This window comes from Poeciliopsis prolifica, unplaced genomic scaffold, assembly GCF_027474105.1.
Source record: "Poeciliopsis prolifica strain line A6 unplaced genomic scaffold, Auburn_PproV2 SCAFFOLD070, whole genome shotgun sequence".
Lineage (NCBI taxonomy): Eukaryota > Metazoa > Chordata > Actinopteri > Cyprinodontiformes > Poeciliidae > Poeciliopsis > Poeciliopsis prolifica.
In genome coordinates, this window is record NW_026562445.1 from 1487056 (window position 1) to 1511907 (window position 24852).

General features: G+C 39.8%; 3 protein-coding genes across 10 annotated transcripts in view; all 3 read right to left on the reverse strand.

The window, feature by feature from the left end:
* Positions 1-150: 150 nt before the first annotated feature.
* LOC129351888 (E3 ubiquitin-protein ligase TRIM39-like) lies at positions 151-2255 on the reverse strand. Its single transcript, XM_055020719.1, has 2 exons — positions 2250-2255; positions 151-1608 (listed from the first exon to the last, which is right to left on the reverse strand). The coding sequence occupies exons 1-2, from the start codon at positions 2253-2255 to the stop codon at positions 406-408; spliced, it is 1209 nt and encodes a 402-aa protein (XP_054876694.1). The 3' UTR covers positions 151-405.
* Positions 2170-8074, reverse strand: kcnj8 (potassium inwardly rectifying channel subfamily J member 8). The gene is made up of 6 exons (XM_055020680.1): positions 7562-8074; positions 5522-5670; positions 5282-5442; positions 4605-4744; positions 3307-3523; positions 2170-3197 (listed from the first exon to the last, which is right to left on the reverse strand). The coding sequence occupies exons 1-6, from the start codon at positions 7906-7908 to the stop codon at positions 2955-2957; spliced, it is 1257 nt and encodes a 418-aa protein (XP_054876655.1). The 5' UTR covers positions 7909-8074; the 3' UTR covers positions 2170-2954.
* An 800-nt stretch (positions 8075-8874) lies between these two features.
* Positions 8875-24852, reverse strand: part of abcc9 (ATP-binding cassette, sub-family C (CFTR/MRP), member 9) — a 38786-nt gene continuing 22808 nt past the window's right edge. For 4 of the 8 annotated variants that reach the window (XM_055020714.1, XM_055020713.1, XM_055020710.1 and 1 more), the window contains 14 exons: positions 24483-24637; positions 23748-23817; positions 23501-23658; positions 23146-23238; positions 22114-22216; positions 21160-21264; positions 20747-20867; positions 19982-20112; positions 19234-19312; positions 16160-16268; positions 14435-14538; positions 14231-14364; positions 13956-14018; positions 8875-12517 (listed from right to left, as the gene is read on the reverse strand). In XM_055020714.1, the coding sequence (XP_054876689.1) occupies positions 12380-12517; positions 13956-14018; positions 14231-14364; positions 14435-14538; positions 16160-16268; positions 19234-19312; positions 19982-20112; positions 20747-20867; positions 21160-21264; positions 22114-22216; positions 23146-23238; positions 23501-23658; positions 23748-23817; positions 24483-24637 (1563 nt within the window). In that variant the 3' untranslated portion in view covers positions 8875-12379. Of the gene's footprint in view, positions 13263-13955; positions 14019-14230; positions 14365-14434; positions 14539-16159; positions 16269-19233; positions 19313-19981; positions 20113-20746; positions 20868-21159; positions 21265-22113; positions 22217-23145; positions 23239-23500; positions 23659-23747; positions 23818-24482; positions 24638-24852 lie in introns of all 8 variants that reach the window. The other 4 variants (XM_055020715.1, XM_055020716.1, XM_055020711.1 and 1 more) reach the window with 2 other exon arrangements.

Below are 24852 nucleotides of genomic sequence, written 5' to 3' on the forward strand. Positions count from 1 at the left end.
TTTTGTTTAGACTTTCCCTTGTCCCAACTGATTTAAAAAATAATAGTAAAACTTACATGTTCCTTCAAACCATTACATTTTATTTCACAGATAATTCCAAGTTATAACTCAGTTATGTTACAATTAGTTTGTTTTGCTGTCTTCATTTTTACATTTCTCCAAGCAGAATCAATTTTTTTACGCTGATCAATTAGAAACACCTTCATAAAATAAATAAAATGAAAGGACTAAAAACTATTATAATTCCTGAACATTCCTTCATAATAAACTAAAAATCATGAGAGTTCCTCTGAGAGCATAAGCTATGAAACTTTTCATTAATAATGTACATTCATTGTATTCACTACATTTTTGGTCAGAACGTGTCGCCATTTAGTGAGGAAACATTTTCTGACAGTAGAGTTTCTAAAGCTGCTCTTCCACTGCAGCAGTGATTTTCTGCGGTGCGATCTTTATTGTGACCCCGCTCCAGGTGCTGATGTATGGAAACAACCTGTCGGTGAAAGTGTGTGTGAAGGTGTGTATGTGTGCTCCAGTTTCTGCATCTGAAAACGACAGCCGTCCTCCATCATAGTCCAGAAAAACTCGGATCCTTCTTGGGTTTCCCTTCACAGAGACGTCAGATCCTGTATCTGTTAGGGAAAGTGTTTTGTATTCTCCTTTGCAGAACATGATCCTCCACAGTCCGGGCCAGATGACGCCTTTCCTCACATCTGACCCCGCTAGCACACCCAGAACGTAGGCATCGTTTTGTCCTACCTCCACCTCCCAGCTGTGACATCCTGAGGTGAAACTCTCCGAGCCGACGACAGAAAAGAAGTGGTTGATCCTCTCTGGATTGTCAGGAAGTTCCTGTTTTCCCGTGCCGTGCGTCACACTGGTCAGATCGTCGGACAGAGTGAGGTCTGGATGGGCTGTGTTTGGATCCAGGACGACAGGAGTGAAGGAGATCATGTCCTTCATTTTGCTCCAGACGTTGAAGCTCAGGTTTCTCAGATATCTGGTCTCATCGATCAGCGCTCCTGAGATCATCTCTGGATCATCAGGAACCGGCTGCTCCTGGATTCTCTCCACCATTTCTTTGTAATTAAGCAGAAACTGAACATTTTTTGCTCTCAGTTCATGCTCTGTGGTTTTAATTATTCCTGACAGATCTGAGATCTCTCTGCTCAGCGCTCTGATCTCCACCATCATGTGACTCTTCTGCTCCTCTTCCTCCCTCAGTGCATTCAGCCTGGCCTCCTCCTCTTCCTCCAGAAACTGGTGAAGCTTTTTAAACTCCTCTTTGATCTTCCTCTCTGTAGCTTCAGCCTGAGTTTTGATGTGACCTGCACTTTGATCACAGCTTCCCTTCACTTCATGGATGAGCCTCATCCTCTTTCTTAAGGGCTTCAGGGAATCCTCCAGGGTTTTCTTGGCCTGCTCTCCGGCCTCGTTGGCGAGCTGCAGCTTGTGTTCGCTGTGTCTCTCTAACTCACTGCAGACGCGGCACAGCAGCTGCTGCTCATCCACACAGAACAAGCTGAGTGTTTCTGCATGCAGACTGCAGAGCGGCTCAGATCCTGACGCTCTCTCCTCGTCACATGCCACCTTCAGAGCATTAAAATTCTCATGTTGTGACAGTTTAATATAAGACAGATAATCTGTGAAAATATTCTCCCAGTGCTCCTAATACTAACTCTACAAATACACCACTCAGTCAGAAGCAACCAATCAGGAGGCGGGTCTTAGCGCTGTCAATCACTCTCATGCTCTATGTGATGCTACGGATGATTCACCACAACATAGCCTCCCAGAATGCTAATGCTAGTTAGCCTGGCCACAGTTGTCGGTTAATAAACTGTTTTCCTGAAACTGTAAGCTGTTTCTCTGCCATTAGTACTTTATACAGAATTGATTGACAGCGCTAAGCCCCGCCTACTGACTCTGATTGGTTGTTTTGCAGCTCTGGGAGGAGGTGGAGATCAATCTTTTTGCAGATTATCTGTCTCATGTTAAGCTGTCATGAAATGGTGATGGTTCTAACCAAATATTTTTGTTTACTTAATTTATACTTCAGGTTATGAATTTAGATTGTATCAACGGTTTAAGTTCAATATTAAAATCTGTTTCATTTTCATAAACTTCTGCTCAAATTTTGACAAAATGTTACAATAGAAGATATTCATAACAAGTTGGTGCATTTATTGTCAAACACAAACACAGAACATCAGTGATTGGCTTGTTATAGTTAAAGGATGAGAAAAAACCGTCATGTCTGCAAATCCAGGAAGCAGAAACACTTTGAGTAAGTCAGAAAAATGAAATATGAGACATAAGATATGGAATGATGTCGTTTGAGCCTAAATTAGCAATTATTTCTACTTGGATTAGCATGTTGATGAGTATTGTTGTGCAAATTAATATTTTCTGAACATAAAGTGCTGCTTGATGTTATTTACATGGTTTTGTTCTGAGAAAACATCCGGTAGGCTTTATGAGAAGGAGTGTGAAGAACACTGAATAACAATATTCAGAAACATGAAGGATCTTTATGAACGTTTATAACTGCTGTCATAAAATGTCAGTCGGTAAATAATTAAACCTTTAAAGCAAAGTTGAATTAAAACCTGCATTAAAAGTGTCAATATGTACAAAATGACACGACAGTTATAAACATTCATCCTTCATGTTCATAACAGCTGTTATACAAACCCCTTCAAACAAAGTGCTACCAAACATCCCATAAAGGTGTGTGTGTGTGTGTGTGTGTGTGTGTGTGTGTGTGTGTGTGTGTGTGTGTGTGTGTGTGTGTGTGTGTGTGTGTGTGTGTGTGTCAGTGCAATCACCTGCTAATGAAGATAATAACAGTAATAACAACAACAACAGACGCACTGAGACATGAGTCCCGTCAGAGCAACAGTCCTGGTCCCGGCCAGGAGGAACAGCGCACCCTGCAGGAGGAAGGCCTCATGTCAGGTGACGGCGTTCAGGCTCTGGCCGCCCTCCGTCGGGGTGAAGAACTGCACTTTGGGCGGAACCAGGCCGGAGTTGTTCCTGCGCAGGCTGCCGCCGCCTTTCCGCATGGAGTTGTTGCGTCTCATGGAGTTCCGCTTCCTGAGGGAGTTCTGGTGCGACAGCTCGCTCTTCTGCAGCGTCTGGATCAGGATGTAGGGCTTCTCGTCCAGCTCCCGAGCGCTGCAGCTGGGCGTGCTCACCTTCAACACAGCAGCCTGCTTTACTTAAGCTAAATCAATCTAGTAATTACTGAATAGTTCCTGAGATCAGTTCTTACATATCTAGTAGAGTTTCTGTGCCAGCACTCACTTTAACCGTGTTGCCGAACTTGGAGTAGTCCACGGAGTACACGCCCTCCTCCTCCGTCACTATGGGAACGAAGCGGTGGCCCCACTGGATCTCCTCGGACACGTAGGAGGTCCGGGCCTGGGTGGTGATGCCCGTCGTCTCCACGACTCCCTCCAGGATGACGATGACCTCCAGGTCGCTGCACTGCAGCTCCATGGCCGACAGGTCATACAGAGGGCTGAGCAGAGGAGCATCACACAGACATTGACCCAAACACAGACCATTACAGAAACCAAGAAACATTCACAGAAAACCAGAAACATTCACAGAAAACCAGAAACATTCACAGAAAACCAGAAACATTTACACAATAATACAGTTTTCTATGAAACATGAGAGGAAATCTGCAACATCATCCTAACATAGAAATCAGAGGCGAGTAAATAAAATGACTTCAACAAAATCAAAATTAATCGAGTAAAAAGTATTTGATAAAAAATCTGCTCAAGTACTGATTGACTGATCAATTTATTAATCATTTAATGCTTAGAAATGACATCATCAGATGGATCAAAATATAAAGTCAAGTGGAAATTTTGGTATTTAAGTGTGAAAATGATTTTAATTTATGTTCTTAACAAAAAACAAAATCAGGCCAAATATTTTTTCCAAATTAGTTCATTTTAATGAAAAAGTTTAACTTTTTTAGTTGCCTGGTTAATGTTTGGTTAAAACATGTTTGTTTTTCATTCAGTGGATAGAAAATCCAGAAATTTTACTGAAGTAAGAGTAGAGATCCTTCATAACAAAATAAAAAATAAAAAGTATAGCATAGTAAAATAAACCTAAAGGTAATTTTTTTTCTCAAAGTTACTAAAGTAAATATGAATCTGTATTTTAGTGATTTCAAATATTTTTTGTTTCTAGTTTCAGAAAGTGAAACTAAACATTAATTGGATTTATTAGATATTATTAAAATATTCCAAGTCAATTTTTGTTCAATTACAGAAAATTAAAACTCAACATTCAGGATTTCTGCAATTTTCACCAAATCAAATTTAAGACTTTTAAAGACTATTATGAATTAAATTTAGGACTCAGAAACAACACAATTTAAGACTCATGATTAATGTATTTAAGGCTAACTTACTGTTTTACTTAATTTAAGACATTTTAAGGACTTAATTTTAGATACATTAATTTATTCAATTCAAGGCTATCTCGACATAATAAACATAATTCTTTACAATATTTTGAGAGGGAAGAAAAAACTGAAGTCTATGAGGAACTGTGAATGGAGACGTAAAGTTTTGCTGAACCTGTTTTTGTCGATGACGTGGCAGATGATGAGCGGCGCGAGGAGGAACAGGCTGTTGCTGGCGACGGCGCTCTCAGTCTGGACGTCGATCTGATGGATGGGGATTATCTCGCCCTCTGGGGTCGTCGTCTTCCTCACCACCTGCAGGACAAACCATTTCAACCAGTCCTAAAACATTTCCCGTTCCTCTGTGTAGTTAAAATACATCACAGACACAACAGATTACAAATAGCAGACCTTGGAAAATGTGTTGGATCTGTGCAACATGAACCTTTAGCTGTCAAAAGTTGCGAAAATGAAAACAAACTTTCTTCTGTTTCTTTGCTCAAATGCTAAAAGTTCATTTTGTTTTTTATTAGTAATCAAATGTGAATTTTATTTGATGTAAAAGACAGCTGGCTGTTTTAAGGCCTGATTTTCTATTTGATGCTCTTTGTGAACTTCTGTTATTTTTTTATAGTTCCAATAACAAAAAAGAAAATAATAATAAAATAATTATTATGATCTGGCTAAATAATTTCTTCACTTTAGGGTTTGATGAATATAAATATGTTTTTAATGTTAGTTTGTTCCAAGAATCAGACACCAAAAAGAACAATATAATATTGTTACTAGTTACAAATTATGTTCAACCAGTTTAATCCTCAGAGGTTAAAAGAGATGATCTAAATTAACAACCTGTAATCTGACGGTTGCTCCAATAATCATGCTCTTCCTCAGATCTCCAATGCGAATCATGAAGCACAGACGGTTGTTCCTCACGGCGATGACGGCATGACGGCTAAAGATCAACGTCTCCGCTCGGCGGTTCGACTGAGCCGTCTTCATGAAGATGCAGCCTGAGGACGAAGAAACGCCCAAAAATGTCTGACTCTTATGGTCTGATGTGTCTCTGCATCAGCAAATGAATGTTTCTACCCAGCATGACGGCGTTGATGATGAGTCCCACTATGTTCTGCAGGATGAGGACAGTGATGGCCGCCAGGCAGTGCTCCGTTATCATCCGACCTCCGAAGCCGATGGTCACCTGAACCTCGATGGAGAACAGGAAGGCTGAGATAAATGACCTGGGAAAAGAGAAAACAGAGAAACTCAGACTTTTGAAACAAACCTATCACATTATTATTTTAATAATACTCCTTTGCACAGAAAGATATTTTTTAGAGTTGGTAAATGCTCACTTTGTGTAGCTTAAGTCTGATAGGTTTCATTTCGATTGTTTCAGATCAATTGTTTTTACCAAAGTAAACTCTAAAGCACATGAAGTTGTTAGAATACTCCAACATTGTCATCTAATGTTGGAGTATTTTGGGTTGGAGTTTCCATTTGAGATATTTCAGTTGTATTTTAAGAGTTCCTGCATTCTCTTGAACCAGTGGTGAAGTTGGATGTCATGAACAGAATACGAGATATTTTCATCCTAAATACGTCTGAAGATGAACAACAACAATGGCTGCAGAGTTCCCTTCACTGGGTCACCATGTGTTGTTGGGGCCAAACGGTTGGGTGAATGTAGGACAGGTGACTGGAACGGCTCCCTGGATCTGAACCAATGTTTTGTTATTGGACTCCAGCTCTCGTCATTGATTGGACATAGTGAACACCAGGTTCAAGCATAAGACTGTCCATATGTGCCGCAACTGAATGGCCAAGTTTGTTGAGGTTTCATTTGATCTTGGACGCTCAAGTGAAGACAGGGGACAACATTGTCAACCGATCACTACCTGGTGGTGGAGGATGCTGGTCAGTCCCAACCTCATGGTGCTGAAGCCACTGAGGTGGTTGAAAAGCTTCTCAGTGGTCGGGTGGATTCACACAGAGGTCCTTAAGGTTCTGGGTGTTGTAGGGTTCTGTTGGTTGACATGTCTCTGCAATGTCAAACAGTCCCCTGGATTAGCAGACCTCTTTGGAAGACTGCTGTCAGAATTTGGTCTGCATTGTTCCTGGTGAGAGTTGGACTCACTCAAGTTTGATCTTTGTTACCGGTTCTGTTCAGAACCTGCATGGCCAGAATTTCTAGGCACAGCCAAGGAGTTCAGTGGATCCTTTTTGGTTGCCCCAGGATCTGGTTTCTGTTTTTTTGAAGGTGATGTGGTTATGTTGGCATCATCAGATCATGATCTATAGTTTTTCCTGGAGTGTGAAGCGATAGGGATGAAGCTCGGCACCTGCAAGTCCCAGAGAGGGCAGAGTGCCTTCTTCAGGTCGTAGGAGAGCAGAAGAGTTTAAGTATTTTGGAATCTTGTTCACGAATGAAGGAGTTAGAGATTGTAGGACACTGATGGAGATGGTAGGAGGAGTCTGTGACCAAATCGGTGGGTTGCCAGTTTGATGCCCCTCTGTCAAAAAATAATACTGTACAAGTAGAGACGACGTACCATCAACAGGCAGATTGTTGCACCCATTGACTCTCCAGTCCTCATCTGGGACAATTACATCATAGAGTGAACAAATTTAGCAAGAACTGAAAACAAAACCCTGAGGGACACCAGTTCACAAACATGACAAGATCAGGTTAAAATAAGCCACCAAACTCACAATACCTGAAATATTTTTGTCAAAACCAGGAGTTTGTAAAATAAAACAGTTTCTACTTTCTTGTCATTGTTATTTAAGAAAATAAAGTTGAACCACAGATTTTCCTGAATCTTTCCAGTGAAAGTCAGTTTGGATTTGGGCCTGAGATTTAGCCAAATATGATTATTTTTCATTCACAGCCAAAATAAAACGAACATAAAATTCAGTATTCTCATCAAAAGCATCAAGAGACTTAAATAGATCGAAGAAAATATGTTGAAAAGTAAAAATATTCTGAAGCCTTTTGGGAATAATCTATTTAAAAATCTAAAAGTTTTTCCTCTGCTGCGTTTCAAACGGAAAGGGAGGGAGAGAGAAAACCTACTTTCACTGTTCAACTTCAACTTTTTCACTTTTCTGGCTCTTTGAGAAGTTTCTTACTCGACGTCGGTGACGCAGTGGGTCTCGTTCTTGCGCGCCGGGTCCATGTCTCCGTGCGCAAAGGCCACCAGCCACCAGCTCATGGCGAACAGCAGCCAGCTGCTCACGAAGGTCGTGGTGAAGATGACGAGCGTGAAGCGCCATTTCAGGTCCACCAGCGTGGTGAAGACGTCCTGCAGGAAGCGGCCCTGCTCGCGGATGTTCTTGTGCGCCAAGTTGCACGAGCCGTTCTTGGCGATGAAGCGCGCCTTGTTCACGCGGTCCCGGAACACCGGCTTCCGCGGCAGCCGGGACGCGAGACCCGGCAGCCCGAACTCCTCCGGGATGATGCTTTTCCTGGCCAACATCTCGCTCCTCTTCCTCAGCCGCCCTGAAGCCCAGACCCGCCTCACTCAGTGCGCCTTTACGCGCGGAAACATGCCGAAAATGCGCAAAAGATGAAAACGTCCCGAGCTGAGAGCATCGCGCCGCCTCCGCACCTCTGAGGGCTGGGACAGACAGCTGGGACAGACAGCGTCCTCTGTCCTGCTGACGTCCAGACCCGCTCAGGGCTGGAAGCTGCTGCTGCCTTCAAGGACTCCAACAGCACCGTCGGAAATCATACAAATTGCGCGTAAAAGAGGAAAACTTCGATGATAAAACTATTTAAAGCGACATAATAAACATAATTTCGACTAGTTATGGACTTTAGGAACCGATTAACTAAAACTCATATATCGGAAATCAGTTTATTAAGCTTTTCTGCTATTTATTGAGAACATTAAATCCACATTTTCCAACTAAATTATGTTTATTTTTGATGTCATAACTTTCCTTTATTTCATTTATCATAGTCTTCAGAATCGACCAGTTTTCTCTTCATCTGTCCTGAATTTCCTTGACTTTCATAAATCATAAACTAAAGAAAACCTGTATTTACGGCCTACAAATTGAATACAAATTATATACACATTAAAAATGACATAAATAAATCGGAATACATCTAAACAGACCTCAAAGAAAGTCATAAATAGAAAATATTGGCAGGGAAATAAAACAAGTGCTTTAAAACATCACCTGCTCGTGTTTTGCTTCCAATTATTAAGAAATTTAATCAAAATTAAAGCTGAGAAATTAACGCCTGAGTCATAATTATGTAACATGATGACAATAACATCAAAAACGGGTTTTAACTCAGTTTTGTAAGAGCGATTCACAGATCAATCGCCAGAGGGCGCCATTGCTTTCTGCGTTTCCTCCTTCAGGCTGGAAAACAGTCTGACTTTACTTAAAACTGTTTTATTGTCATTTCATGTGTAAAAAATAGGCACAAAGAATGAATTATTGTTTTATTTTACTAAAACCCTTAGATGTGCAATCAAAACTGACACATGCTTATAAAAATCATATAAAAATGCATTATCGGCATTAACAGTCGAGTGAATTCAGAACAAGTGAGACTTTGTGCATAAAGCTGCTGATGTCACTTTTTTTTAAATGAAGTCATTAATCTGTTTCATCTTGTTTGTTTTCATTGCTGCCGTTTTTCACCGACAGTTTGTTGTGTTGGAGTCCAGCAGAGACGAATGCAGAAGAGTAAATATGCAAACAATCTGATCTCAGCTGCATGGATAAAAAACAAAACAACGTTCAGAACTGAAGAGGAAAGGTTGAAGTTGAAGGTTTTAACATCAGTGAGTGAAAAAACAAACCTGGTGATGTTTAACTGAAGCAGAAACGTCTTGAGATGAAACATCAGAAAAAACTGAAATAAACAAAATCTAATAAACTTGGTGTTTTCTCCTGACAGAAGAGAAGCCATAAAAATCATAAAAATAATATAAATCATATACAAACTGTTTACCCTATTAACCAGAAAACAGAGACAACAGCAACGTTCCCAGAGAGGTGAAAAATGTTGATTATTATAAAATAGCATAAAAGTAATTACAGTAAAGGCCATAATTATAATTTTTTAATAGTTCTGAATATAAATGGGTGAAATATGTCTATTTTAATTTTGTTAAAGAAAATAGCAATAATTTATATTTCAAATATTATAAAAGAACATAAATAAATGTTTTCATGTCTTTTTGGTAAATACAAAAAGTTATAAAATGTTTTAGCAGTAATTAATGCTCTGCAGATATAATAATAAATAAAAGGCCAGTAATAAACAGATTATCAAAACAAAATTATTAACAAATAGGAATATAAACACAATGTAAATTTCTTTCAGAAATATGATCTTGTTTTTTTAATGTATAAAATGCTGGCAGCTGATTAAACTGATGTTAAATTGGCCATTAGAAAGTTTTTAGTTGTTAGAACAAAAGATGCAACAAAATGTCTCTTTAAATCACAAAAAAACTTTCCAGTAAAATCTTGATAAAAATTTAACCGGTCATTATTCATAAAAGCTCTCTACCAGAAACTTTAACTTCATATCTAAATGAACCTAAACTAATTTTAAAAATCATATTAGAAACAGTTTTAATCAGACTTTACAGGAAATCACCTCCAGGTACCAGAAGCTGTTGTCCCTAAAAAGAAGCAAAAACGTTCAGCAAAGCACGACTGCAGACAGACAGCAGGTCAGCGGCTGCAGGCGGAGCCGCGGCGCCTTACAGTGTTCGCACTAAAGTCTGCACAGAAATACAACCGACTGAGCGGCAACATGCTGCAGGATCAACAGACTAAAATAAACAAATCAGAGCTTTAACTTTTAAAAAGTTACAAAAGCAAATTATGAAACTTCAAATATTTAAGTTATATTATTTTAGATACATTGAGGTTTTTAATGGAGTTAATTTCAGGGTCTGTAATCAATGAATTGTAATTGATAAAAACTAACACATTAAAATAATCATTTCAATTAAAAACTTTGTTGGCAAAATATAATATTGAATTAACTGAGCTCACTGATAAAGATATTTATCGCTTTTCATCAGTTCATGGAGCCTCTTTAGAAATGAGGACTGTGGACGCTAACATTAGCATTACCAACACAATTAGCATTAGCATCGGGCTTGAGTAGCTTCGCTGATTGGCTAACTCATGTTAGCACAGCAATAGTCTTTCCAATCAGATCATTTTAGAAGCAAAAATTAACCCTCAGTGGGCTGAGAGAAGCGACTTTGTTGACTATTACTGTGTGTTAGATTTAAAGCCGTACCAGAAACATGAAAATTCAAAGGTTCCGGTTTCAGGAATCATTGAAAAAAGAAAAAAAAACAACAAATACAAATTATTGGTGTTAAAATTTTAACCCGTTTTTTGTAATTAATAAATCAAAGTTAACATGTAAAATACCAACTCTAATTTTCTTATACATTATGTCCTCCCCTTCTTGCCACCCTGGACAGCTGCCCATTTCAAAAACTGGTACAGACCAAAATAATCATGAGGAACCAGTTCAGTCGTATTTCTGTGTTAGAACCTTACAATAAACATAAGAGTAAAATAATAATAATAAAAAAACTTCCTTCACAGTGAGAAAAACTGCATGAAGCACCAAACACCAGCCAACGTTCAAACCTTCTGCATTATTGTTGCATAGCATCTGTGTTAAAATGATAAAAGTGTAAAAGTTAAACAGTTTTTAAAAAATTAAATCACAAAAGGTCCTAAAAGCACAGCGCCTGTACAAACTCAGCTAGACAAAGAGAGGCAAAACAACTGGGGGCTCGTCCGGGATCACCAAAATCAGGGACAATTTCACAAAAGGTTTTAAAATCCCAAGAGGCACAAAAACCAGTGATAACAGGTTTTAAAACCTTAAAAGAAACACTGAACCCATCTGGGACTATTTAATGTGGCAGATTAACGCATGCCTTCCTGAGTGTGTTTGCAGTTAACAGATGCTAAATCTTGGATTTTAACTGAAGAAATCCAGCCCTTGTTTTTTGTAGAATCTGCTGAAAAGAAGAAATAAAACAAAATAAATTGAATTAACCACGTCAGGCTTAATCTTGGAGATATTTGGAGCCATTTTTATTGGTCGTGAAACCAGGAAGGAGAGTTCATAGAGAAATATGGACAAAACTAAGTTGCAGAAGGCTGTCAACACCGATTGGGACACTCTGGTTAATCATGGAGCTAATTAAAATAAAGTTTGACATGTGAGTAAAGTTTTGATTGTTGACTGTTTGGCTAACGACTTTGAAGTGGGGGGAAACTCTTTAGCCTGCAGAGTTAGCAAAGCACCTATCAAACTGAAACCATGATTGAGGTTTGTTTCAAATCTTTTCCTGTAGCGAAAATCGAAGTGTGTGATGACAAATTTGATGCAGTTGAGGGCAACGTTCTATGATGCAGCTCATGTTATTGACACACGGTGAGGATCATCATCGTTAAACTTAGCGCTTAAGCACCAAAAGCCCTGCTGGTGTAGCTGCTTAGCATTAGAAGAGCAAAGTATTATTTTTTTGTAGAAAAAGCACAACTAAAATTTAGGCCAACTTATTTAGATGCTACAGTAATTGGTGGTTTGAATTTATTCTACCTCTATTTAATCTAGTGGATTTAATTACTAACAAACACCTTATAATTGAGGTTTTACTAAAAACCCCTTTGATGTTCAAAACCTTTAGAGATAATTTATAAAACTAACAGAAGTAAGGAGATGTCTGTGTTTAATGGGAGACTTTTCCTACAGACTGTGTGCGTGACGGTGGTCCAAGATGAGATTAACGGGATTAACACGACTGTTTCAACTTGTCCACAGCTTCCTGCTGTATCGTCGGTTTAGACGTGATGTTTCTGTGTGTCATCCTTGTAAAAATGAGTTTGAACTGAAAATCGAGTCGAAATTCAAATCGATCCGTTGGTTTTTGGAGTCTACATGTCGGCTTTGACAAAGGAAGCGAACATCCCGTCTTCCTGCTCCAGCAAAGTGCCTGGTGTGTCGCACTCCAAGATGTTTCCTCGCTTCATCACAATGACGAGATCAGCGGTTAGGATGGTGTGGACTCGGTGCTGCAGACACACAACAACGGGTTAGCTTCCCGTTTCAACGGGCTAGCTTCCCGTTTCAACGGGCTAGCTTCCCCTTTCAACGGGCTAGCTTCCCCTTTCAACGGGTTAGCTTCCCGTTTCAACGGGCTAGCTTCCCCTTTCAACGGGCTAGCTTCCCGTTTCAACGGGCTAGCTTCCCGTTTCAACGGGCTAGCTTCCCGTTTCAACGGGCTAGCTTCCCGTTTCAACGGGCTAGCTTCCCGTTTCAAAGGCTAGCTTCCCGTTTCAACGGGCCAGCTTCCCGTTTCGACGAGCTAGCTTCCTGTTTTGACGGGCTAGCTTCCTGTTTCAATCTTTTCATCCATCCTTTGCAGATAAAGAAGAATTGAAAAAGCAATTTTTTCGGTAGCGATTTCTTGAAAACCTGCCGTTTTAAATATTGTTCTGTGACAGAAGCTGATCAGAGAGCATGCAGCAGTTCATTTGGTACCAACCAGGCAGTCAGTGGCAGTAAGGCTTCAGCAGACCCAGACTCAGACTTTAGTCAGGAAAAGCAGGAAAACAGACAGAAACCAGAGATCGGAGGTCGGAGGTCAGAGGTCGGCGTTGGGTCTGAGCGTATCCGGGTCTACTTGTGAGTCCTCACTAGCACACTGAAGAGGCTTTCCTCCTGCGCTAGGAGGTTGGGACCCGAGTCACTTTCCACCAAGATCCCCGAGGAGAAGACCAGAACCTGCTCCGCGTCCAAGATGGAGGAGACGCGGTGCTGGAGGTCCGATGAAGAGGAGGATGAAGAAGAGGAGGGGTTGTTTCAAAACAGGAAGAAGACGAGGGGAAGGAAAATAACGTGACGCAACACAGAAAAAGGAAAGCAGGTAAAAGAGGAAGAAGTTTGCAGGAAATGTATTTAATGTTAATGCAGGAAAATTAATTTAGTTTGAAGGAGGAAAAGAATCAGGACAAAAGTTTAAAGCTGCAGCTTGTAACTTTCATAGAATATATTTTTATATATTTGCTAAAACTTGCTGTGGCAGCTTAATAAAACACAGATGTACTCATCACTAAAGGTGCTAATGTTAAAAACAACTGACCTTGACAGGACAACTGTTTATCCGCCTTTACGCTAATTAGCCTTAGCAGTCATGACAGGTTATGCTGGCCAACAAAGAGCAAAGGGGAGTGATTAACATCGCTAAGCTCCGCCTCCTGTCTCTGATTGGTTGTTTCTAGCCAGCACTGGAAGAAAGCAGAGGAGCTAAATTTTTCCACAGATTGTCCCACATAACAAACTGTCACAACATGGCGACAATTTCAACAGATATTTAAAAATATATTTTTTATAAAAGTTACGTACTGCATATTTAAAGGAAAATGATTTTAAAAAGCTGCAGATCTGCATCGATCTCAGCGTTTTGCTTCATCTGCGTTTTATTTACAGCAACGTGAAGCGACGACTTACCGCAATCGTAACGACGGTTCTGTCTGCGAACGCCGTCATCACGACTTTCTGCAGGATGTTTTCCTGCAGACGCACAAAACATGAAAATAACTCAGCAGAAAGCATGCAGTAGAAATATATCATGATGTATGAGATTATGTCACAAATATGACTTTTGACTTCCTCTTTAAATTCTAGACATTGCATTCAGCCCAGACATCCTAACTCATCCCTCAGATGTGAAAAATGTCTGAATCAGTGATCAGATATTGTTTTCATCTTGTTGGCGAACGAACCGTCGCCATGTCGATGGACGCCGTGGCTTCATCCATGATGAGGATGCTGCTCTTCCTGACGAAGGCTCTGGCCAGACAGAAGAGCTGCCGCTGCCCGACGCTGAAGTTTTCCCCTCCTTCTGTCACAACGGCGTCTGGACACACAGAAGCAGGTTCACTGCACCTGAACACACCTGTACAACCGATTAGTTTGAGCAGAAATACCGAGTCCTCCAGGAAGCGATTTAACCATGTTCTTCAGCTGAGCGATCTCTAGCGCCTCCCACAGGCGGTCGTCAGTGCACATGCACTCTGGATCCAGATTAAACCTGCAGCAGGATTAATTTATAGATTATGATCGAGTAAGAAGTGATGACAAGATCCCTGGAGGAAGACAGACATTAAAAAATCAGGTTTTTAGTTTGACACGAGCAAAATAGACGGGAAACAGATCAGAAATTTTCTAGGAAAAACATTTCTGTGTTTGAAAAGTTGAAAGTTCGAATGAGAATTTTAAATATTTTATTTTTATCATTTGAAAATAAATATTTTAGAAAAAATATGGAAATTTCTGCCTTTCAAAAATTTAAAATTTTCAAGTTTCAAAACTTAAATTTTTTTTCTTTTCTTGGAAATTTTTGATTTTTTTAAACTCAGACATTTTCTAGGAAAAACTTGGAAATTTCTAAGTTAGAAAAATCAAAACGTTTCTAGAAAAAAATAAAATTTTGTGATTAATCTTAGAAATAATAGAAAAAACATTTGGAAATAAGAAAAAACTTTACTTTAAAAAGTAAAGATTTTTTGACTCCAGGTTGCAAAAGTTGAACATTTTTGACTTTTGAAATTCAGAAATTTTAAAAATTTTTCTAGAAAAATCTGGTTTTTAGCTGTTTTTTTACTTTTCAAGCTCCAACGTTTTGTTTTTTATTTTAAGAAAAAATGCAGACGTTTCTGAATTTGAAGTTTTCTTCTAGAACATTTCTGACATTAATCTCAACATGTGAGTTTTCCAGCAGATTTGAGTCCTTTTGTCTCCCTATCATGGCCTTTTTCTCTGCATGTCCTCCCGAGTCAGAGAGATTCTCACCATCTGAGTGTTTGCTATGTGAAGCAGTTACTGTCGACCATTCACCTCGGCCTGCGCCGTCTCTCACAGCGTTATCTGAAGCAGCGTAACTGTCCAAACAAACACCACATGCTCCGTCTTTTTCAACAAACACAGAGTCAGTGTGATTATCTCGTAGCACAAACACGAGGAGGAGAGGAGGATGAAGAGGAGAGGAGGAGGACGGCGTCGGGGCGTCCTCCTCTGCAGTGACCTCCTCCGTTTGTGACGTCTGTGTCGATTGTTTCAGCTGCGTTTCCAACCTGCAGCTGGAGCCGCCTGCTGAACTATTCTCTTCTTCAGAAAATTAACACACATTTGAAAGCATGAATTTTGGTTTCTGCTTTATTTTGTGTGTAAACTTATATTTTTGAACGTGAATAAAATAATGCCCATATTTAGACTCACTGACAGAAGCTGGAGATGTTAGAAGTGTTGCAGTTTTGGTCCCATATCTCCACCAGAACCATTTTCTGGGGTAAATTTCTGTAACAGTGACTGAATTTTATCTAGTTATGTTTTATGTAGATTATAATTAGGTCAAGCAAATATTATTACTGTTTTTATTATTTATATTTATGACTGGAAATCACAACATGGATCCAGTAAAACAAGAATTTGTTAAAAAAGAAGAAAATCTCCAGTTTTCCACCCAGCAATCACTGAACACTTAAAAACAAGCTTTTCCTGGTTTCAACCTTCATCTTTGCACTAAAGACTTGAGAATCAGGAGAAACCAGAAACTTGTGTGGCTTTACGAGAGGACAAATATAAAAACAGGAAGAGGAAGCCGTGGATGAGTCCTGTGGGACGGCGCGGGGCAGCAGCGTGTGTTTGTGTACCTTATGGAGCCGCTGAACAGAACCGGATCCTGCAGGATGATGGAGAGGCGAGACCGGAGCGTCTGCAGGGGAAGCTTGCAGATGTCGATCCCGTCGATGACGATGCGCCCTGCGGAACCAGTCCAGGTCCAAATCATGTCATTGTTTTAGTTACAGGTTGGTTCAGCTATTTCTAGAGGCGGCTGGCAACCGGGCTTCACTCCAGTGCCAGGATCGAGCTCTGGTTAGTGCACCATGACGCTAACGCTGCTTCCTCTCTGTCCAAGGTTTGCTTACAAATGTCTGAAGATAAGGAAAAGCTTTTAGCTAATTATATAGATTTTAAGTGATTAATCACATGATTTCCAAGTGGAACCGTTTTATTTGTGTGTTTCTGGTACAAACATAAATCTGGTGCACATGAGACGAAGCCGCTTCTCTCTCCGTTTCTGCTTCAGACAATCTGATTGGACGCTGGAAAAGTGGATTGTCGTGTGGAAGCTGTGCTAAAAGGAGTTGGCTAATCATGGAGCTAACTGTGAGCCAAGAGAGACGTTTTCATTAAACAAATAAAACTTTATCAGAAACGCTATGAAAAACGACTGCTTATAATTTATTACTACATCTAATTTAGAAAAATTATTGTGTTTGAAAAACCATCATTCAATAAATTCAAAGAGAAATGCAACTTTAGTGCATAAAATTATTTTGCATAAACTATAATTCAAAAGTATTTGTTACTTACAAAGTTTATATATTTATACTTAATGTCAAAAGTCTTATTCAGGAACAAAACATTGTTGATTGTTTAGAGTCGTTATTTTGTGCAATTATTCCATCAGAAAAGTGCTAAAACCTGCATTTGTTGTAATATTTGTATTTAAATATATTATTTTGTTCTTTATTACTTGTAGCTGCAGGTTGTATAAATCTAGTGAAGCTTGTTTCTACTGAGCGTATTAGTAAATATTAAGATATATTTAGTGTTTAAAGTATTAAAATATGTGTTTTAGAGGAAGTCTAAAGTATTTGTGGATTGCAGTGAATCAAGAACAGCTGTGTCCAAAGTTTAAGACTCTTCATATCAAAATATGTTCTTAGAATAGTTTTCTTATTATAGAAACTCAGAATAGATGCATTTTGATACTTTGAAATAAACATAACTGAGTTTTTTTCTGCATGAAATCTGAAATATTTTCTCCGGTTTTAATGCAAACCTACAGAACACCAGCAGTTGAGTCAGAGCAGCAGCCGGTTTTATTTCACTGCTTTATAAGGAAGCGCCGCTGACACAAAGCTCTTAATTTACAGTGTGATTAAATAACCGTCCAGCTGTATGTGCGTATGGAAAAAGTGACGGTGTAATCTTTGAGAAACCTGCCAGGGAGCATCCATCATCCTCAGAGTGAACACAGAGAACGCTACAGCTGGCTGCAGGGCTTTATCGCCGCTGTCCTGCTGAATTATGACCCGCGTTTCTGTTTTGGTTCTGCTCTAATCCTCCACTTCAGATCATAAAAACCCAGCAGACACAAAGAGCAGAGAGGAGGAGCTGCAGGACAGTTTACAGAGAGCTGAGCAGCAGACTGAAACCGTTTGTGTCGCGTAAACAGGAGCCGCGATCACACACCGAGGATAAAACATGGTTAAATATGAGGCGGCCATGTTGGATGGAACAATGCAGGAATTATTTCACTGAACTCGACATTCAGTTTGACAAAATCAGTCAGAAAAACTTCATAAAATCGACTAAAAACGTACGTTTGCATCAATATATTTAGGTTTAAATGTGGATTTTGTTTCTTTAAATTTATGTAATTATGCAGCAAATTGACTACAAGTTATAAACTTACACACTGCAAAAACAAAAAAAGCTTTACTAAATATACTTGGGTGAATATCTTATTACACTTAAAAAAAGACTAAACTAACTCAAGTAACTAATCAGTAAGATACAGAAGCTGGATTTAAGTAAATAATTAAAACAGGATTCTACATCCTGCCTCTGAGTTAGTTTCGTCTTACTTCAAGTGAACTAAGATATTTACAAGAGAAACAGACTATAAACACTTGGTAAGACTTTCTTCAGCGTGTTGGTGAGCTAAAGTTAGAAACCAGATCATTAAAAATGGGTGAATCATTGGAAAAGTTTCCATTTCTAATCCGGTTATAAAAATAAGCCTGGAAGGAGAATCATGCCTCATCCTGGCATCAAATTCACGGAGTCTGTTTTTTATTCTGGAGGCAGAAAAAAATGCAGATTTTACTCTGAAAAATAAAAATAATACTTTTTAAACTTCCTGACGGATCAGAATTATTGTTTTCTCCAACATGGAAAAATTAGACTTTACAAAACTATAGACAAAAGAAAGAAATCAAAATCAAGACCTTGTTGTCAACTCTACAGCACGGTAGAGGCAGCATCATGGTGTGTAGACGTTTTGTCTCTACATTTTACCACTTTTCCATTAAAATCCAGGCCCACAGCATGATGCTGCCACTAGATGAAATCTAAATCTTTCTTTTAAAATTCAAGCCCATAAAAATGAGATTTTAACATTTAAAATCACAACATTTCAGTTCAAGAATCTTTAAAAAAAATCACTTTTTTCATTGGTTTTTCAGCTTTTACTCATTTTAGATTTCTGTGTGCATCTGCACAGAAATGCAATAAATTAATTCATCACAATTTATTAAAACAAACTCAATAATTTTCATTATTGTTTTTTTTCTTTCTTCTCAAAACTGAATAATAAAAGTTTTCAATCTGCTGAGCTTTTTTTTAAAGTACGGTTTTGTTTACATGGATTTTATAATTCATTCATTTTATTTGTCATTTTGTTTAATTTTGGATATTTAACAGTTCTGGTGTTAAATGTTCATTAAAATGTAAAGTTTAATGATCTTTGACAATGTTTTCTATTATCATTCTGCGTCTTGATACGACCTCAAAGTTACAATATTACCTTTATCCTGTTGCATGGTTTCTATTGTCACTTACTGTAAACAACATTGTTTTCTGCACATATTTTTGAAATAGTAATTTATCAATGAAGCATAAATTATTGAGAAAGCGTCAATAATTTAAAACCCACCTTCAAAAATATCCACCATGTTGAAAAAGGCGAGAGACAGAGACGACTTCCCGCTGCCGGTGCGGCCGCAGATTCCCACCTGGGGAGGAAGAGGAGCGAGAATCAATAACCTTCATCTCGCTTCGCGCCGCCGCGACACAAAACTCACCTGAGTGCCAAGCGGCCGGAGGAGACATGATGCTACTGCCCAGGTGAGTTTACAGCTTTAACAGCCAGAGTCACTCAGTCTGGCTGCCATTTTGTAAGTATTTCCACAAACTTTAATGAATTTTAATGGGATTTTATATTCATAAAAAAGCATAAAAAGCTACCCAAACGCAATGGGATTCTGCTGGGCTTGCTGGGCAACGGAGCAGCGTGACTCAACATTACCAAGGTTTTTAAAATGGATCATTTTTCAGACACCAAAAACCGGACTGGTGGATTTTTATGCATTTTAAACCAAAAGAACAAAAACGTCCAAAATGTGAATTCTGAATAATAGATCCTCTTCCAGGTTTTTTTTTTTATTTCAGCCCCATAGAAGCATTTAAAAACCTTTTGATCTGATCTACTGTCACAAATTCAAAGCCAAAGCCGACAGAAAGCTGAAGGTGTGTGAATTACCAGCTCTGCAGAAATATGTCACTTCTGTGCAACTTTTAGCCTCAGTTGCTTTGTGAATGTAGCCTGGAAATAACTTTGAGTTTAATTAACAGTCAGAGGTCACAGCAGCTCCTGCGACCTTTCGCAGCATCGCGTTAATTACCTTCTGGCCCGGCTTGATGTAGGCGTTGACGTGCTTCAGCACGGGCTTGAGCATTGGGTCGTAGCGAACACACAGGTCGTGGATCTTTATCTCACCATCATGAGGCCAGTTCTCAGGGACCTGAGAGGCGTCTGCAGCCAGAGGACCAAATACACTCAGGATTTTACTATCTGCATGTCTGAGATCACAGCAACGAGGAAATAAGACCACAAACCGCTGCAGCGGCTCTGCACTGCAAAAACACAACATCTGACACAGCATTTCTTATCTAGATTTAAATACTAATAACTTAATACACTATACAACTAATTTAAAAGTAACTGTTCAACAAGATATGAGTTTGTTTTATGTAGAAATTCCTTAACAGGGCTGAATTGATAAATCGATCAGTGAAATAATCAATATATTTAGTTGTTAATTGCTAACAGACTCAAAAAGAGGCTGTTTACTAAAAACAACATATTTAAAGCAGTGATTACAATAAATATGTACATTTTGCATTTAAAATAAATAAGATTCAAAGTCATTAAATGAATGCTGTGATTGCATTTTAGGTAATAAAATGTTTATTTTAGTATTTAAAAAAGGAACTGAAGTATTTGTTATATTCATATATTATTTCTTATTTCATATAAAGAATATTTAAGTGGTTAAATGAAAAACCTGCAGGATGATCCATTTTGATCACCAGAAGAATCTACAGAATAATTAGTTGCACATAAATAAGACATTTCCTATCCAGATGTGAACTGGGTCGACAGTTACCCATCGATCCCTCGTAGTTCTCGGACTCGGTGCCGAGGAAGCTGTTGACCTTCTTCACCGCTGCCATCTGGACCTCCAAGTCGGCCAAGTTCCTCACAACCCAGTTCAGGTAGTTAGTGATCTGCAAAAACACAAAGACTGAACCATCTTTTCTCTCATCTTCATGGGTCAGAGTGCTCTTCCACGCATGTTAATAGAAAGTTGAGTGGAAGAAAACAGTCAGGATGAACAAGCAAAGAATACCAGCCGCTTTGAGAGGATTACATCTACTAAAGATGTAAATACTACAGCAGGCCCACAATACTTCATTAAAAATACATCTTTATTGGTTACAATGAGCCAGAATCATAAAAATAAAGAGAAATGTTCCGTGTGTGGATGACTGCGGTAGAGACGGCGCTCAGTGACCTCACCGTGAGGGCGTAGGTCAGGCCGAGCCCCACCAGGCCGCCGCCGGGCCGACCGGACCAGATGGAGGCGACGGCCACCGTCAGGACGATCACCGCGCCCAGGTAGTCCTGAAACCCAACGGAGAGAAGAAGAACAAAACATCTCCGGGTTTTAACAACGTGTCAGAACCAGTTCACTGCACAAACATTTCACTAAACTGGAATGAAGAAAAACGGTAATTAAAGGAAAAACAAACCGAATTTATGGAAATACTATCCATTGTTTTCATGTTTATGAATTTATTCATCAGCCTTTCGAACTGATGTGAACATGACAAACCTGTAGAGGATTCCATCTTTATGTCTCGTTATTTAAAAAAAGTTTGTCAATGAGACATAAAACTGGCCTGGTTGAAATGAGAAACTTGTTGGTTTTATTAAAGTTTCTGTTGTAAGGTGACACCATTAAACATCTGGATGTGTTTACATCTCTGTCAAAGTTATCATAGTTAACTAAAACTAACTAAATAAAAAATGAAATTAATAAAACTTGACTTAAATGAAAACGGTAATTAACGTTAACGAACAGGAACTCTATTGTGCATTTATAAAATTCACTAAAATATGATCAACTGGCTGGAACTGTTTGTGTAACAGTCTTCATTTTAATCTGTTTATTAGCCTTTCGATTCGATGTGAAATTTATTTTTTCTCCAAACAAACTGTTTACGTTGACCTTCTCCTTCCTCCTCCTCCTAAAGTCAGATCTTCTGTTAAATATTTATTTAAAATAATCACAACACTTTATAAACTAAAAATGAACTAAAGCATGAAAAAACTCAAAACTATATAATTAAACAACATTTAATGACAAAAAAGGAGCAAAGACACTCTTTAAACCTCGATGATTTAGAGGAACTGTACTGAAACCAGAGCCGTTCTGCGGCTGGTTCGGGCTGGTTCGGGTCGGTTCCTCACCGTTCGGACCTCCAGCCAGCGGTTGGCAGCAGACAGGAACAGGTACGCTGTGTTGTTGGTGTCCGTCAGCTCCAGCATGCGCTGCTTGAACCTCGCCTCGTGTCTGAAACACAAATCTGAGTTTTAAAATGTAAACAGGAAGCAGGAACAAAACCAGTCAGCCATGTTGTCTAAAAAAAATGTTTTTCTACCACAGAGACCAGTGATAATAATGGGAACGATCCCCTGATTTACTGGTTCTGAAAGATGTTTACTTGTGTGTGAGTTTGTGTCGAGCGTTGGTGTGTTAGTGGGAAGGAGAAATCCTCCGGGACAAAAAGCGTGAGAGCAGCTTGAAGCTGGACAGCAGCAGCGATGGGAAAGAGACGAGAGACAGAAATACAAGCACAACACAAAGAACGAGCTGCTCTGCTGCTGGAGCTGCATAAAACAACCTGGAAGTCCTGCTTGGCGGCCATGTTGGCGGTTAATATGGCGGCCAGCATGGCGGTCAACATGGTGGCCAATGTGGCGGCCATGTTGGCGGCTAATATGGCGGCCAATGTGGCGGTCAACATGGCAGCCCTGTTAGCGGCCAACATGGCGGCCAGCATGGCGGTCAACATGGTGGCCAACGTGGCGGCCAGCATGGCCGCCATGTTGGCGGTTAATATGGCGGCCAGCATGGCGACCAGCGTGGCGGCCAACGTGGTGGCCAGCATAGCGTCCATGTTGGCAGTTAATATGGGGGCCAGCGTTGCGGCCAGCATGGCGGTTAATATGGCGGCCAGCATGGCGGTTAATATGGCGGCCAGCATGGCGGTTAATATGGCGGCCAGCATGGCGACCAGCGTGGCGGCCAACATGGTGGCCAATGTGGCGGCCAGCATGGCCGCCATGTTGGCGGTTAATAAGGTGGCCAGCATGGCGACCAGCGTGGCGGCCAACGTGGTGGCCAGCATGGCGTCCATGTTGGCGGTTAATATGGGGGCCAGCGTTGCGGCCAGCATGGCGGTTAATATGGCGGCCAGCATGGCGACCAACATGGTGCACCTGAATGCTCTGATGGTGGTGAGGCCTTCGGCGGTCTCAGAGAAGTGGCAGAGCAGAGGCAGCTGGGTGGAGTCGTCCAGGTCCTGCAGGTCCCTGTCAAAGTAAACAAACAAAACTTTATGTGGCTTTGAGACGCCAGACTAAATACTTAGCTAGCAAGCTAAGCACTTAGCTTTCTAGCTAACAGCATTCGATAAGTAACGCCACTGTTTCCACAGAGAATCCTGATTTGCTGCAATTTAACCATGTTTAATCAAAATAAAAGTTATTTTATTATATTGATGAACAGTTTCCGAATGAAACTGTTTTGTTAGCCAACTTCCTAAACCGTTTGAACTTTGCTCTGCAGACTCACTTGGAGGCGACTCTGAAATACTTCTGAATGAAGTAGAAGGCGACGGCGAGGGGCACCAAGGCGACGAGGAAAGCCGGAGTGATGGAGGCTATGACCCCGATGGCGGACAGGCACAGCAGGGTGGACCGCGTCAAAGACTCCAGCGTCGGAGGAATGTGCTGAAAATCAACCAAATACATCCGTGAACCTACAACAAGGCAGTTAACGGCTACAACTCTTCACTCCAGAAGAATATTTTTCTGTTCACCTGGTCGATGATGTTGGTATCAGCAGAAAACCTGTTAAGGATCTGCCCCAAAGGAGTGACATCAAAAAACCTGAGGAAAGTCACCAGGGAGGTTTAAAAACAATAAAAAGTTTCTATTTTATCGTTTTTATTGCTTCTACAAATCAGCCATGATGAATAAAATATGGATTTTCTTAAATAAAAAATACCCTTTAGAAGCAACATTAATACTAACTTCTACTAAATAAGTGATGCATAAATATTAGCTCCTTTTAAAGTGACCTAATTTAATGAGGTCCAGTAAGTTGGTTCTTCCCGTCTCAGTGCAGTGAGCGTCTCTAATTTTGTGTTAAATCATTTTAATTGTTAGTTTTATAGAAACCAGTTTTCACTTTGACGTTAAACTTTTTTTTGTCTAATTTTCCATTTCGCAAAACAAAAAACTGATGAAAAATTATTAGTAACAGAAATAAAAAGTTTAAATTATTCAAAAGGTTGAATATCGTATGCTGTCAGCAAGATGGGCTCCACATGTAGCTTTAGCATTCATGAGAGCTAGCTGCAGCGTAGCATAGCCTGTGAACACACTGAGGTGATTGACAACGCTAAGACCTGCCTCCTGGCTCTGATTGGTTGTTTATAGTTAAAGATTATCTGACTCAAACTGTCACAACATAGTGAGTTTCATCAAATCTGAGCAGTTTTTGGCAGCTTTGGGTTCCGAAGCGTTCTGTCTGCAGGACCGGACCCGGTTACCTGATGGGGGCGTGGATGATCTTGTTGAGCAGGTTGTGATGCAGGTTGGTGGCAGCAGAAAGACCCAGAAACTCCACAGAGAGGGAAGTGATGAGGCACAAGGTGATCCCTGCCGCGCAGAGGACGAAAAACACGTGCAGGTAGTACACGTCCTGCTGCAGGGTCCAAAAAACAGAGCAACAATTCATAAAACAATATCAATAAAGCACTGAAATATCATTTATTTAGATTTTTCATACTTTAAATACTTTTTATTCATAAATACTCGGATATACTCGAGATGACTCTTTATGTCAATGCTTCATTATTTTAAATCCAGATATTTGATATTTTTCTTGCATGTGGAAAAATGATATTTATAAAGTACAGC